We start from the raw sequence: 15,585 nt of genomic DNA on the forward strand, positions 1-15,585 counted from the left end.
TTAAGTGTGTTTTTTTTTTTTTAATGTTAAATTGGGGTAACTGACCAAGTGTTGTTTTACAAAAGCATGTACAGGATGCAACCGATGAAATACAGATTTGGGTGGAAAAGTGTGGTGAAGAACAGTATTGCCTCATTAAAACAACTGTTTCCCTAAATTCTGTGTGTCCTAGGTGTGGATGTGACACAGACCTAATAGCTATATAGAACTTTTCTGTTTATGTAATACACTGTGAGACCAGGTATTGGCTAAGTAAGTCTTTGTGACTATATTCTTTGTGTTCCAAAGTTAGCTTCCTCTAAGTTAGTCCTAATTCTGTATACTTTGGTTTTATTCGTTAAGAAAAGATATTCCTGAAGACACTGGAGACATTTCAACTAAAGTAATTAAGGAAACAGTGCACTCCTGTGATTAAATATAATCTTTAAAATGCATGTTTCTTTAAAGACCAATCTAATTTTTGATACTAACTCAAAGTTTTGTGTTGAGGTTAATGGGAGATAAACAACTCAGAAGATTCATTTTTTTTTTCTGTTGTAATCGCTATGTATTTCAGCAACTGGTTTATTATTGTCTCAGTTTCAAAGTAACCCACATTTGAAGTGAGAAGTCAGAAGTGCTGTGTAGAATTTGCCTTCAGCACTTGTTAATTTTGGTTTTCTTTAAACTGTTCAAAAGATTTATGTTGACATAAGCTATATAGGTATTTATGTTCTGTAAATGTATATACAATAGAAGCCTTGGAGTTCTTCTCTGAAAGAGAACAAGAACGATTTAGAGCATTTTTACTTTTATTCCGTGTGTTTCCAGAAGCTTTTGCAATGTTTTCTTAATTTAGTTTGAATTGCATAGAGATAATAATTGCAATCGTGACTCCATTCCAAAGCATCTTGTTTCAATTATCTATTGCTCATTAAGAAAGGACCACAAAACTTGGTAGCTTAACGCAATTTATTGTTGTCACCTATATTCTGGACTCACTGGGTGCTTCTCATGTGATCTCCCATTGCAGTCAGTTGTCAGCAGGGGTGCAGTCATCTGAAAACTTGCCTGGGCTAGATGTCTAAGGGGGCTCACTCTTGGGTTTTGCATTTGAAGCTGTCAGCTCAGCATTCAGCTGGAGCTGGCATTTGGAGCATCTGCACCCAAGTTCTTCATCTGACTTGCTCCTCGCAGCATGGCGGTCTCAGATTGGTTGTACTTTTTACTTGGGATCAGCTTCCAAGAGACAGGAAGCTGAAGTTGCCTGGCTAGTTAAGGGCTACGTCTGGAACTAATACCAGCTGACACTTGCACCACACTCTGTTGATCAAAGCAATAGAAGGGTCTACTCAGATTCAAAGGAATGGAACAATAGATTCTGACTCCAGATGCTGCAGACATAGTGCTGTAACCATCTTGGTAACTCACCATACATTTTTTCCTATACTGTAACATGCATAGTAAATTGAGCATGTGTTCTATATACAGGTCACATGCAAAAGAACATGAAAGTATACCTCCAATTATAATGAGCATTACTCAAAATTAACTCTGCTTCTAGACTTCCTTAAAAAATCATATGACCAGTATATTAAGTGGCAGACCTGAATTTCAAAGTTAGACCAGTCCAGCTCCAAAACCTGAGCTTTTTCTGCTTTACCTACAAAATTGTTGCTCTCAAGATTGATAAATTGGAGTTCCACTGCGGACTCAGCAGAAACAAATCTGACTAGCAGCCATAAGGACACAGGTTCAATCCCTGGGCTCACTTAGTGGGTTAAGGATCCCAGCATTGCCATGTGCTGTGGTGCAGGTTGCAGACACGGTTTGGATCTGGCATTGCTGTGCCTGTGGTTTAGGCCTGTTTAGGCTGTAGCTCCGATTCCACCCCTAGCCTGGGAACCTCCATATGCCCTGGGTGCGGCCCTAAAAAGATAAAAAAAAACAAAAAAAAAAAAAAAGGAGAAATAATACCGTGAAAAATATTCCACCACATCTTCACCCTTGCATATATTCTTCAAAAAGTTACTTATAAAGAAAGTAAAAATAATGTTTCAGAACTTAAAACCTTGTTGATTTAGATCCACTATAACGTAAGACATAGGTTTGAGAGTTTTCATCAGGTAGCATTAAACATGCTTAATCCAGTTTTGCGTTTCCAGCCAAAATAGTGAGGATTAAGTTCTTTTGGAGAAAAAAAGGTTTTCAAAAAGCTGTCTGTTTTTATAAGGGTATCCTATAGCGGTCCTTGGAGTAATCCGCTGACCTGGCAAATCATTAGAAATGCATTTCTATTTCACTTATTCATTCATATTCCACCCAAACCTACTTGAATCTGAAACTAGGAGTGTTTTAACAACCACTACTCTACAGAAATTCTGTTTTTGGAAGACTGCATACACACATACCTAAAGAGATATCGTGGGTTCAGTTCCAGACCACAGCAGCAAAACAAATATCACTGTAAACCAAGTCACATGAATTTTTTTATTTTCCAGTGCATATTAAAATTATTCTATACAATACTGTGGTCTATTAAGCATGTAATAGCATTATACCTAAAAAAAACACAATACATACCTTAGTTTAAAGATACTTTACTGCTAAAAAAATGGTAACCATCATTTGAGCCTTGCAGTGATTCTGAGTCTTTTTGCAGTAGTAACTTCAAAGATCACTGATCAGAGCTCCTGCTGTGGCACAGTGGGTTAAAAAATCCGACAACAGCAGCTCAGGTCACCATGGAGGCATGGGTTTGATCCCCAGCCAGGCACAGCAGTGTAGGTGGCAGCAACTAGGGCTCAGATTCAGTCTCTGGCCTAGGAACTTTCATATGCTGCAGGTGCAGCCATAAAAAGGAAAAAAAAAAAAAAAGATCACAGATCACCATAACAAGTATAGTAATAATGGAAGAAGGTTTGCAATATTGTGAGAATTAGTAGAATGTGACACAGAGACACAAAGTGAGAAAATGCTGTAGGAAAAAAAAAGGGTGCCAATACTTGCTAAACACAGGATTGCCACAGATCTTCAATTTGTAAAAAAAAACACGATATCTGTGGCAATAAAGCAAAACAATAAAACTAGATATGCTTTTACTTAAGAGCACAGATACATGTTAGAGAAGGAGAAACACTAGAAATGGGTATTGATGTCTATGACATCACCATCAAAGATTATAAAATGGTCCATCTAAACCACCTGTTCCACAGGTTTGCAGATACCTTCTTGGCCAAGTGTGACCCACTGGAGCCCCAGAGCCCCACCAGAGATCTAAGGGTAGGTAGGGTATAGGAACTGATATTTTTAAGTGCTGCAGCAGATTCATATTGCTCTCAGCTTGGGAATCACAGATTCAGGCATGGAAACTTACTTCCTCCCTAGTTCCTATCAGGTCCTATGGACCAGTCCAGTCTCCTAGCTGTCAGTTCTCCTATATTTGGATGTTCCAACTTTCTTATCCTTTCCTTCTCTCTATTCTCGTTTCCAGCACAAGCCTTCTGTGTTTATCAGACAAGGTTCTTTCTTCAGTGTTCATGCCCATATGTGACCTCACACATCCACATCAGCATAGTTAATATGTATTGGTTGCCTCTTATGTACAAGGTTAGATCTTAGGTAATAAGATATTGTAAAAGTAAGAAATCTCTCTCTCTCTCTCTCTCTCTTTCTCTCTCTCTCTCTCTTTTGGCTGCCCTGTGGCATATGGAGTTTCCAGGCCAGGGACTGGGCCAAGGATCACATCCGAGTTCACTTGCAACCTCTGCCACAGCTGGGGCAACAGCAGATCCTTTAACCCACTGAGCTAGGCTGGGGAGCAAACTTGTATTCTGGTGCTGCAGAGACACCATTGATCACATTGCGCCACAGTAGGAACCCCAAGAAATCCCTGCTCTCTGAGAGCTCATGATATACAATTAGGCAGGCAGGACATACAGACAATAATAGCAAAAATTTTAGTTCTTTTATCTTAGAGCCAAAATTCTTTTCTTTCTTTTTTTTTTTTTTTTTTTTTTTTTTTTTTGTCTTTTTAGGGCCACACCGCAGCATATGGAGGTTCCCAGGGTAGGGGTCTAATAGGAGCTATAGCTGTCGGACTACCCCAGAGCCACAGCAACGCCAGATCTGAGCCGTGTCTTCAACCTACACCATAGTTCACGGAAATGCTAGATCCTTAACCCACTGAGCGAGGCCAGGGATCAAACCCGCAATTTCATGGTTCCTAGTCAGATTCTTTTCCACTTTGCCACGACAGGAACTCCCAGAATTCTTAATCCTAGCTGTGCATTGACATTATTTGCAAAGCTTTAAGAAAGCATCAGTGTCATCACCCCAGTCCAGACCAGTTAAATCAGAATCTTTGGGGTAGGACACAAATTCAGAGATAAAATCAAATACTGTTAAAATGTAAATTTTATTACGTTTTTCAGTACATTTTTACGCTTCATTTCTCAATTCTTATTTGTTGCCCTTTTCCAAGCATATTTAGCATATAGATAATCACTTTACTCAATCTAGGTATTCTAGATTTCTTTATCTACAAATGTATTAGATAGATTCAAACCATTTAGGGACCATAAACAGGAAATTGCTTTAATATTAAATTTCAATTTCATCTTCTATAAATAAACTTAGAACATATTCAATCTCTTGTTTATCTCTTTCCTCCTTTGAAAACTATTTCAGTATCTCTTGGCCAAAAAAAAATATATATATATTGTATATGTTTAGTTGAGAAAATTAATTATATCGTCTCGTAGAGCAAGAACATTTAAACAGTTGATAGCTAAACACTGTAGCTCTTCATTAGCATGCTTTTCCATAACCGTAAAGGTTGTAAATGTTTCAGTCTGTCCTAAATTATGTCATGCAATGAACATGACAGACCTTAATTGGAGGCTGGTAGTGGAAGTGTTAGCATCCAGGCAGTTCTATTCCCCTTGCACGACAGTCTTGAGAATTCTGGCCCCAAGTCACACAAACTGTAGTGACACAGTTAACAAGGAAAATTGCTTATTACTTAATCCATGATGATAGAAATCGCAATGTGGCATGATAGTCTATTAAAGTAAAGAGGTATTTTTAATACTCAAGTGGTACTTTTTCTCTTTACCACCAGAGGTCCCTAAATCCTGATTCTTGTTTGATACATGCAGACTGTTTTCTATGCATATTAGACTGTCACAACACTTTGCTGTTATTTCCATGACTCTGTGTTAACCAAATTTTTAAATATAAGAGAGCTTAACTTTTGTTCTTTAGAATTAGCTTTTTTAAAAGTTTTTCTTTAACTCCCACAGAAAATACCAGCATCTAAAGATATAAGAGGGGTGGAAAAGGCAGGAAAATATTATATAAAATGGCAGTGAAGTAGAATTCTTTTGAGGTTAAGTGAAAACACAGGCTACTTTGTGAGTTCAGAACAAACAAGACCATTCTTTCTTTTGACCTTAGGTCTCAGTTCCCTTGTCTGTCAGTGTTAACCTCTCAGTATAAAAATGTAATTAACGATTTTTTTTCAACAGGGATTGAAAAAAAAAGGAAGGAACTTTAGATAGACTGACATTGATAGAGCATGAATGAGACAGTTTTTTGTCACAGATAGGTTATGTTACAAATCATATTATTGCTTTGACTTTAAATGAATATAGGTGTTCCTGTGTTTGCCCCAGCACTAATTTAAGTATTCGTACATTGAATGATTGCTCTGTGCCAAGAAGAAAGGCAGACTCCCTACATTTAGGAAAGTAATTTAATAGGCAGTTAGTATCCACAATAGTGTGTTTAACAACAGCGGATGAAAATATTTTCCTCAACAATGGTTAGTGATCTTTTATAGCAAGAGTAGCTCTTCTGCCACGGGGTATCTATTTGTACAGGACTTGTCTCTCTTAGTTTGTTCATTTTACTCTGGCTTGTGAACAAAACAAGGACATCCTGTTACTAATTTTCTATTATGTTTGTACTCTTTTAGATTAGGCTTATTAAGGGAAACTAATGTGAATTAATCTGGGCAAGAATTTTTAAATACAGTATTTAAATGTATATGCTTTTTTTAGAAGTTCATTTGGAAATGAAATAGTAGCTTTTTAACAGTAATTCATATTTTGATCACTAGGCGGCACTAAGCACGTAGAGCTGAGAAAAAAACACATTTTTCTTAGTTTCTGAGTACAGATGCTTAAATATATAAATGTTTTCAGCATTATGTATTGCATATCTTTTTTATAAAGCTCATAATATTACTGTTGCTATAAAAGCTTTGTTTTTTCTGGGTAAGATAATCCTACACATGACTCCTTTAGATAAATTCTAGGTGAGAAACAGCTTCTGCCATTACTTTGATAGTTGCTTACTCATCAAACTTCCATTTTTAGTCATTTAATTTTATTATTTTCTTTTTCTGAAATTAGTCTTTTACTATTATTACCTTCTTTTTCCTGAAAAACAGAAGATATATTTTACCATTTTTCAGCCACGCCAGGGATCAACCCACACCGCAGCTGCTACCAGAGCCACAACAGTGACAATGCCAGATCCTTAACCCTCTGAGCCACCAGAGAATTCTATTTTAATTTTTTAAGGGCCATTACATAGCTTCTGGGATATTAAAATGTCCTAGAGATTTATATACATGTTCTCTATAGGGCAGAATACAACAATACAAACTTTGTTTTTGTTCCTGGTATAATGATGTCTGAGTATTATTCTCATTATGTAACATATTCTTTCTTTTGTTATGTAATTTGTTTCATCTGGTTATGATTGCTTTTTATAATGTGTTATTTTCTGAATAGAGATACTGTAGGCTGCAAATAATAGATATCCTTGGAGTTCCCTTGTGTCTGAGTGGGTTAAGAACCTGACATAGTGTCTGAAGATGCAGGTTCAATCCCCAGCCTCGTTCAGTGGGTTAAGGATCAGCATTGCTGCAAGCTTTGGGGTAGGTTGAAGATGTGGCTTGGATCGGGTGTTACTGTTGCTGTTCTGTAGGCTCCAGCTTAGAATCTGGTTTGACCTCTAGCCTGGAAACTTCCATATGCTGCAGGTGCAGCCATAAAAATTTTTTAAATTTAAATAAATATCCTTAATGTTTAAGCTGTTAGTAAATTGTGTTGTTTTACCTGGCCAGGATGTGGGAAGGAATTACTGTGTTAGGTTAGCCTGGTAGAGACCTGCCCTCCCCAGTACTCGGCTCCTGGGAGGAGGATGAACCTCAGACAAATTCAGAACACTTTCCAGCGAAGAAGATGGGGAGTGGATTTGGGTGTTTGGCAATAGTGTTCGCTACCATTTCTGTTTGTGTTTGTTTACTTTGTTTTTCTTAGAGACTCTTCTTTCCTGGCCTTATGTTTTTGAAATATAACTTACATTTCACTTATTTCAAGTGCATGACACTGTACAGAATTACATCTATTGCAGAGTTTATTATTCAGTGCAAGCTGCAAGCTCTTTTATCTGTTGTTTTCTTTATGCATGTGTACTTTTCCTAGCAGTTAAGGAAAGTAAGAACTCGGGTTCCTTTTATTCGCTTGCCAGGATTATCCTGTCCAAAGAACGGCATCTCTGAAGTACTTTATGAATCTAGTAGCCTTTCAACCGAATCTGCACTTGTCTAGTGCCTAACTTTTAAGGCACTGTGTCGAGCATTGTGGCTGCCTCTGACCAGGATTTCTGGAGATATCGGCACTGTTGCCTCAGAGCTCAGGCTGACCCCTGGACTCTCTAAAGACCCAAAGGGACAGAGCCAGCAGGCCAGCTCAGGGGACTCATGTCCTTAACTGCACTTTTCTGGCTTGTATTTCCATATGACATCACAGCGCCCCCCAGAGGCTGTAAAAGATGGTAGAGGCTTCCAATCTGAGTTGCATCTGAAACAATGTTTTGGCTAAGGAACCAGCTCCCTTCTCAGATGTGACATATCAAAGATGTGTTCATTATCTGAATATGTATTTGTTATCTGCATTCAGAAAAATTTTGTTGACTTGTTGAAAGAATATTTATTAATTGACATTTCAAATGCAATAAGGTTTTCTCTCATTTGAAAATGCTGACTATTGTGTTATCTGTTTTAAGATCTTACCGGTTCTTATCAGATAGCCAAAAAATATTTTCAACTAGCATTTTCAATCATGTTTTAAAGAACTGGAAGTATTCTTAAGAAGTGGTTTGTAATGCTATCATTGCTAGATTGTTCAAACCTGTTTGTTTGGTTTTTTTTCTTTTAATTTTATTTATAGCTTTGAGAGAGTGGAACTTGTTTGAGTACGCAGGGTCAAAAATTTTTTAAAAGAAAAATCTCCTTGACATTTTTGCTTTCCAGAGAACTGTGGAATCTATTTTCCAGAAATAAAAAGAGATCCAGGCAGATATTTACACACTTGCCCTGAATCTGTAAAAAAGTGGCTTCGACAGTTGAAGAATGCTGGGAAAATTCTTATGTTAATTACCAGCTCTCACAGTGATTACTGTAGACTCCTCTGCAGATATATCCTTGGGTGAGTGTTGCATCATTTCGTTTTCATGGTCTTATAAAATAATGATAACAAATTAGACCAGGGCTTTTTTCAAAGTGCTGGACTGTGGCCGTGTCATTATATTAAACAATACTGAGTGACAAGTGGTTGTTTCTCAGAACAGTTCTCAACATCTGCTGACAGCAACACACCCCAAGTACGTTTTGTCAAAATGGTACTGCCAGGCTCACAGCCCACTGATTTTCTAAAAGGTGGCTGGACCGCATGTCCTTCAGGCGGTCCTCCATGAATTTGCTTTCTCAGCTTCAGCTGATTACTGAGGGATGTTGATTTCTACTCCCCGATACATACCTGGAGTGCAATTTCTCTGTAGCCATGGCCTTTTGGAGCCAGATACTTGGCCATTTAGCCCAGCTAGAGGCGGAATTGACATCCATGAACATCGAGGCTATCAATGCATCCATGAACATTGAGACCAAGACTTAGCATAAGACCAGATATGGGTCAAGCCCTGCCTTGCAACTTATCCTGTGACCTGGGATAGGTTCTATAACCTTCTTTAAGCCTCAATTTCATCATCTTAAAAATGTGACAGTGGGGGGCACATGAGGGGGAGTCAGTTGCCATGACACTAAAGAAACCAAGTTCCAGTACCTCTGTACAATGCAAAAAAAAAAAAAAAAAAAAAAAAAACAGGAAGAAAAAAAGTAAAAGTACACTAATACCTCCTAGGTGTAAAGTTTAAATAAGTGTTTAAATAGCACAATACATGTGAGGTATTACACAGAGTAGTTGGTAAGTTTCAATAAGTCTTAATACTTATTTACGGCATTTTTGCAGGCAGTACCAAGGAATATCTGTGTTAGAACTAGATTCTAAAATAGGCAATTAGATCTTCCCTAATATTTCCTCAAATTTTAGCAGATACTGTACTGAGTTGCCATAAAGCAAAATTTTAGCCTCAAAACTGCCCTCCGGCCAACTTGTTTAGCTTCCTCATTTCCATGTTCCTCAGCGCATGTGGGTTTAGAGTGGTCTGTGGTAATACTTGTAGTCTGTCAGTTGTTTCCTGCTTTTTGATTAATGTATAGGTTTGGGATCCTTGAAGTGAATTAAGTCTACAGTCCCCAAAGCCTAGATAGTTCCTTCTATAGAGACATTTGCTGTCCTAGTGGTGGGACCATGCTTCAGAATAAATACTTGGGAGTCTTAATTTCTTTTTCATTAGCATAGATAACCAAAATTTTTCTTCATATCTTATTAATTCCTCTCTAGTATAGTTTTGCTGTGTAAAAAGTATTCTGGAATGTTGAGTAAATATTATCTCCCCAATGTAGTCTGTTGGGAACAGGACTATCTTTCCTTTGCTGTTCCAAATAATCCTTAATATAGCATTAAATACAGACTAAAAAACAATTATTGTTAGTTAAAAATTACCATATTATAAGACTATCCTGATTTTTAGAATAAAGTATCTTTACATTTTGAACACTCTCTGAAAGATGTCACCTGACTGGATATAATGCTAACTTTCTGTAGGACCTATATAACACAAAAAATTATCATTATTATTTTTTTGGCTTTTTAATGCCACACCCACAGCATATGGAAGTTCCTAGGCTAGGAGTCAAATCGGAGCTGCAGCTGCTGGCCTACACCACAGCCACAGCAATGCCAGATCCGAGTCGCATTTTGACATACACCACAGCTCACGGCAATGCCAGATCCCTGACCCACTGAATGAGGCCAGAGATCGAACCTGCATCCTCATGGATCCTAGTTGGATTCGTTTCCACTGTGCCACAACAGGAACTCCCAAAAAATTATTAATAACTCTTGATGCTAATAAATCCAAACAAATTTCAGGCCACAAATTTAAAAACAGAGCTCATAAATATCTGAGATGTTTGAAACTGTTGAATTTACCCACTCTAGCTATTGCCCTGGTGAGAAAGCCAGCTTTGCACCTAGAGTTAATGGGTTCATGTGCTTTCCCCCCCCTTATGTCTATACTTCAAGATGTTGTTAGGATGCCTAGTGCTTAACATCTTCCACCTTCTATTTCCAGTGTAAGGGTCACCTTAAAATGTATGGAAAGCATGTAAAACTAAAAGATAAGAAATGATGGTTGGCCACATAGGCAGAGATTCAGTTCTGTTTAATAGGAATCATTTCTAATACCTTAAGATAAATTTATGAAAAATATCATCGCTTTTTAGGAATGATTTTGAAGATCTTTTTGACATTGTGATTACAAATGCCTTGAAGCCTGGTTTCTTCTCCCATTTACCAAGTCAGAGGCCCTTCCGGACACTTGGTAAGTTAACATTTTGTTTCTTGTCTTTCCTATTTAAGATGTGTTCATTCACTTACTTAGTAAATCCCTGTTGGTTAACAGCCATGTGCCATGTTCTGTGTTAGATGCAACCAGGGGAATAAAGGAGATAGCAAGTCTTCTTTCCCCTCATTAGGCTGCAAAAATTAACACATAGACAAATTGGCAAACCTGGGATGATTATAGGCTGTGTTACCTGTCGTGAAGGAAGTGACTGCCTGGTGAGGCCATCTGAGAGTGCCTGGCCAGGGGAGGGCCCTGAAAAGGGAAAGGTGACTTGCTAGGCAGGACCAAGGGATGGGTAATGAGAAGAGCAGAGGACATGCGTCCCTGACATCGGAGCAGACAGATGCACAGGTCCAGCATGAGAGGCCAGTCGTCCAGTTTCAGTGACAGAAAGGGGGCCTGTGATTCTGGCTTATGGCCATGGGCAGGGAGGGGTGAAATTAGGGTGGCAGGCAGCTTCATATGCTGTGGAAGTGGTTTTGAAGCTATTCAGTTGAGATAAGAGGAACATAAAGATCTCTTTGGCTGCTGTGTGGGAAATGAATCGGATGTGGGGAACGATAGAGAGAAAAAAGCAATTGAACGTCCCAAGTGAGAAGTTGAGTTGTGCTGGTCTGAGGTGAACAGTACTGGAGATAGAAACAGGTAGATATATTTAAGATACACTGTGAAGATGGTAAGCCCAAGACTTGGTGATGCTTTAGAAGCAGCAGATGAAAGGGGAGTAATCAAAAATGACTTCCAGATTGCTGAGTTTTCTTTTTCTGAATGAATCCCCTGGGTTAATGATAGGACCATTTGCAGCCATGAGGAAAAATACACAGGGAAAGTTTGTGTGGGGTAGGGCTTTTATCTATGAAGAACTCAATTTTCAACCTATTCATTTTGAAATGCCTGTGAGTTATCTAACTGGAGCTATCAGTTAGGAAATTATATAAATAAGCCTGGAGTCCAAGAGAACAGGTATAGCTTCAGGATATAAATTGGGGGATCACCAGCTCATAGAGGGGAGAGGTATTTAAAGCCATGGGCTTACATGAGATCATGGAGAGAGAGAGAGAATGCAGATAGTCTGGTCCAGACCAGCCTCTGACACACTCTAACATTAAGGAGAGAAGAAAGAGTGCACTGTGGGAACAGACAGATTATATTGGGGTAACAAGAGAGTACATTGTTCAGAAACCAGTGAGGAGAGAAGAAAGTGGTCCCCTAGGGCAAATGGTACTAAAAACTCAGCTTAGTAAATGCTAACTTTCCCTTGAAAAAAGAAAAGAAGTGTTCATTGGAGTGGACAAGACAGAGGTCACTGGGGTACGGAGCAGTGGTAGAGATAGAACCTCATGGCCGTGTCCTGAAGAGTTCACTGGAGGCAGTGGAACCCATGAGTGTAAACAACTCTTTCTAGAATTTTAGCTAAGAAGATAGTCAGATAATTGAGGTTTTGGCTGGAAGACAATGTCCAATCATGGGCATAAAGATGATTCCGATGAACAAAGTTTCAACCTAGATTCTTCAGCTTTATGATGGTGCGAAATCAATACGCGTTCAGTAGAAACTATACTTAAATTTAGAATTTTAACCTTTTCCCAGGTTGGCAATATGCCATTTGACACTCATGATGCTGGGCATGGGCAGCATGCCACAGCTTCCAGTCACCACACCATCATATGGAGCAACAACCAGCACACTTTTAACCATCCTGCATCTGTACAGAATGCAGGACACTGTCCCTGTCAGGACAGTACTCAGTAAATTGCATGAGATATTTAACACTGTTATAAAACAGGCTTTGTGTTAGAGGCCTGTGCCCAGCTGTGGGCTAATGAACGTGTTCTGAGCATGTTTAAGCTGGGCCAGGCTAAGTTGTGATGTTCAGAAGGTTAGGTATATTAAATGCATTTTCGACTTAAGATGTTTTCTGCTTTGCTGGATTTCTCATAACTCTATCATAAATCAAGGAAGATCTGTAGTTTTGTTTTGTTTTAACTGAAGATACCAGAATAGGCATATGTGCTGATGAGAATGGTCTAGATAGTTGTTTTCAGCTGTGGCCATTTTGCTCCTCAGACAAATTTGGCAACGTCTGGAGACATGTTTAACAGGAGGGATGCTACTGATACCTAGTGGGTAGAGGCCAGAGACGCTGCTGACCACCTACAACGCACAGGACAGCACCCCCCACTATCACTAACAAAGAATTAACTGGCCCCAAATCTCAGTAGTGCCAAGGTTAAGAAACCCTGGTCTAGTAGAAAGGGAGGGATTGATAGTGTTTTTTATACATTGGTTTAATATCTCATATAAATTCTTGATGTTAAAAAAATCAGATTTAAATAATACTCTTTACATTGAACCAGAAAAAAAATTCAGTATTTTTCCCCTCTTTACAAACTTATATTTAAATACATTAAGTACTTATAAATTTTTATTCTTACTTTTATCTGCAGGGTTTTGATATTTTGTTCCCCCAAAAATCTGTTTTTGTTCTATAGTAGTATAGTAGTATACCTATAGTAGTACTTAGGCCGTTTTACAAAGATATTTACTGAAATTTCACACAGACACACATACACACACCAGTAGTGGAAAACAGTGCATATTAAAAATATACCAAATTTTGTTAACATATTGAAGACCACAAACTCATTAACTTATGCCAACAAATTACCACATCTTATGTAATATTTATATTTAATTGAAGAGTATCCAGAGATAAAAGGGTATACTTTTAAAAGACTATAACCACATGGAGGTACCTGTCTTATAACTTCTGTGCAATATTTTCTTCTGGTTTTATAGTTATCAAATTGGATTTGAGGACTGACATAATAATGATAGTTATTCAAACCATGTTTTCAAATATTATATTCATTAAAAGACTTGATAGTCATCTTGGCTAGTATGAACATGTTAAGATTAAACCTTAACTTTTAAGAGATGAAAAGCATGAATGGCTGAAGAAGGACCCAAAGTCCTATCACCATTGTCTATAATGTTTAGAATAAAATGCCTGCACAACTCAGAATATACAGGATCTCATGCTCTTCTATAGATGTGTAGAAAAGCTTCTCTCAGTTTTTTCACATCCAGAAGGGATTAGACTGGAAGATCGCTTAAGTTCTTTCTAGCTTTAGTTTTCTGGGCCTCTAATTAAAGATATTTTGATAAAAGACACAATGAATCTTAGAGTTGTGGGAGCTAACACAGAATAGTCTACTTGCATTTAGAGAGCAAAAAGATTGCCAGAACTGTTATTAATAAGAGGATCGTATGCTCATATTAAAGAATGTATATTGTGTTCTGTTATAATGTTTATTTTGCTGCTGATGCCGATTCTTCTACCTCTAACTGCTCTATCTTGGTTTCCACTGCTAGTTTTCCTTCACCTTTCTCTTCAAATGTCATTGTCCTCTAGCATTTCTGCATTGGCCCTCCTTTCTACTGTTGTCAGCTCTCTGCCACTCTCTGGTTTTAACTGTCACCTATACACTAACGACCCCTAATTCCTTAATTCTTGGCTTCACTCTTCCATGATTTACAGAGGCCTGTTTCTGTCTTCTCAGCTCTCCATGCCCCTCAGCCCTATATTATATTCATCACATGAAACTTGGCAAACCTATAACAAATCATTAATTTCCTGTATTTCATAGTTCTAATTTTCCAACTACAGATCTTGCCCAAGCTAGGAAAAGCTGTCATCCTAGGCTCCTCTCTCCTCCCCTTTGCATAAAACCTATCCTCCAGTTTTCCCAGGTTTGTCACTTGCCACTCCCTTATCCGTTGTGTGAATTGGTACCTCAGGTCTGGATAATTACAGTACTTAACTGATTTCTCAGCCTTGTAACTTGGAAACCATCCCACATAACGGCAGTCATGTTATTGTACAATACATGTCACATCAGTCTGCCCTCATGTGACAGTCCAGCGTCACGAAAATCAAATCACTCCCCCCAGTGGTTAAAATAAAATTAAGGCAAAGGACCTTGCGGGCTGGAAGGCTCCACGAGCCAGTCAGAGCCCATAGCACAGCAGCTGCATCCTCTGCACAGTTGCACAGGAGCGATGTCAGCCGTTGTCTTGGAGACATAGGAGGCAGTGATTAGGTGGGTAGGGGGCTGAACTCCTATCTCCAGCTTGATATCTACTGGGCTTAAGGACTGACTGGGGGCAAGGAACCTCTTCTAAGCAAAATCTATCTCCCTGTTCCTGTCACACTCACTGCGTGACTCAAATCCTCAGCAGAGCTAAGACTTGGTGGGGGTGGGAGGAAGGAGTTGGAGAGGGACCCCAGAGGTCTTGTGCTACCACCTACCCCTCCCCCGTGCTGCCCAATTTGGGAATCATGACCCAGCTTGCTGGCTTTAGTCTCTCGGCCTCAGCTGTCATCAGTACCCTGACGTTCAAATCTGTACTCAGCTGAGACGTCTTTTCCAGAACCTCATGCCATATTTTGTGTTGTACACGAGATAGCTCTGCCCAGTATTCTGAAATCAAACTTGATTCTCCTTCCAAAGTAAATAGGGTAAGAGTTTTGCTTTCTGTACTATTAAATTTGCCCTAGCTCACTGGTATTTATTTCCTTTAATAGTATAATTTCCCTTTTATAGTCTCCAACATAGGCAAACATTTTAGCAGATATTTTAACTGGAAAAATATCATACGCTCATGCCAAAAACAATGAAGAAAATGTATATGAAAATCTACAAATGGGGGGGTTTCTAGCTCAAAATTGAAGAAGAAATGTATAAAAGTAAATATGAACTGTTCAGTCAAGTTCATATAAGG

General features: G+C 38.6%; 1 protein-coding gene across 1 annotated transcript in view; it reads left to right on the forward strand.

The window, feature by feature from the left end:
- NT5DC1 (5'-nucleotidase domain containing 1) overlaps positions 1-15,585 on the forward strand; it is a 134,774-nt gene that overhangs the window by 100,499 nt on the left and 18,690 nt on the right. Inside the window, exons 7-8 of the mRNA XM_001928200.4 lie at positions 8,306-8,480; positions 10,679-10,776. Of these exons, the coding sequence (XP_001928235.1) occupies positions 8,306-8,480; positions 10,679-10,776 (273 nt within the window). The remainder of the gene's footprint in view (positions 1-8,305; positions 8,481-10,678; positions 10,777-15,585) is intronic.

The sequence above is a fragment of the Sus scrofa genome, chromosome 1 (assembly GCF_000003025.6).
Source record: "Sus scrofa isolate TJ Tabasco breed Duroc chromosome 1, Sscrofa11.1, whole genome shotgun sequence".
In the NCBI taxonomy this organism is placed as follows: Eukaryota; Metazoa; Chordata; class Mammalia; order Artiodactyla; family Suidae; genus Sus; species Sus scrofa.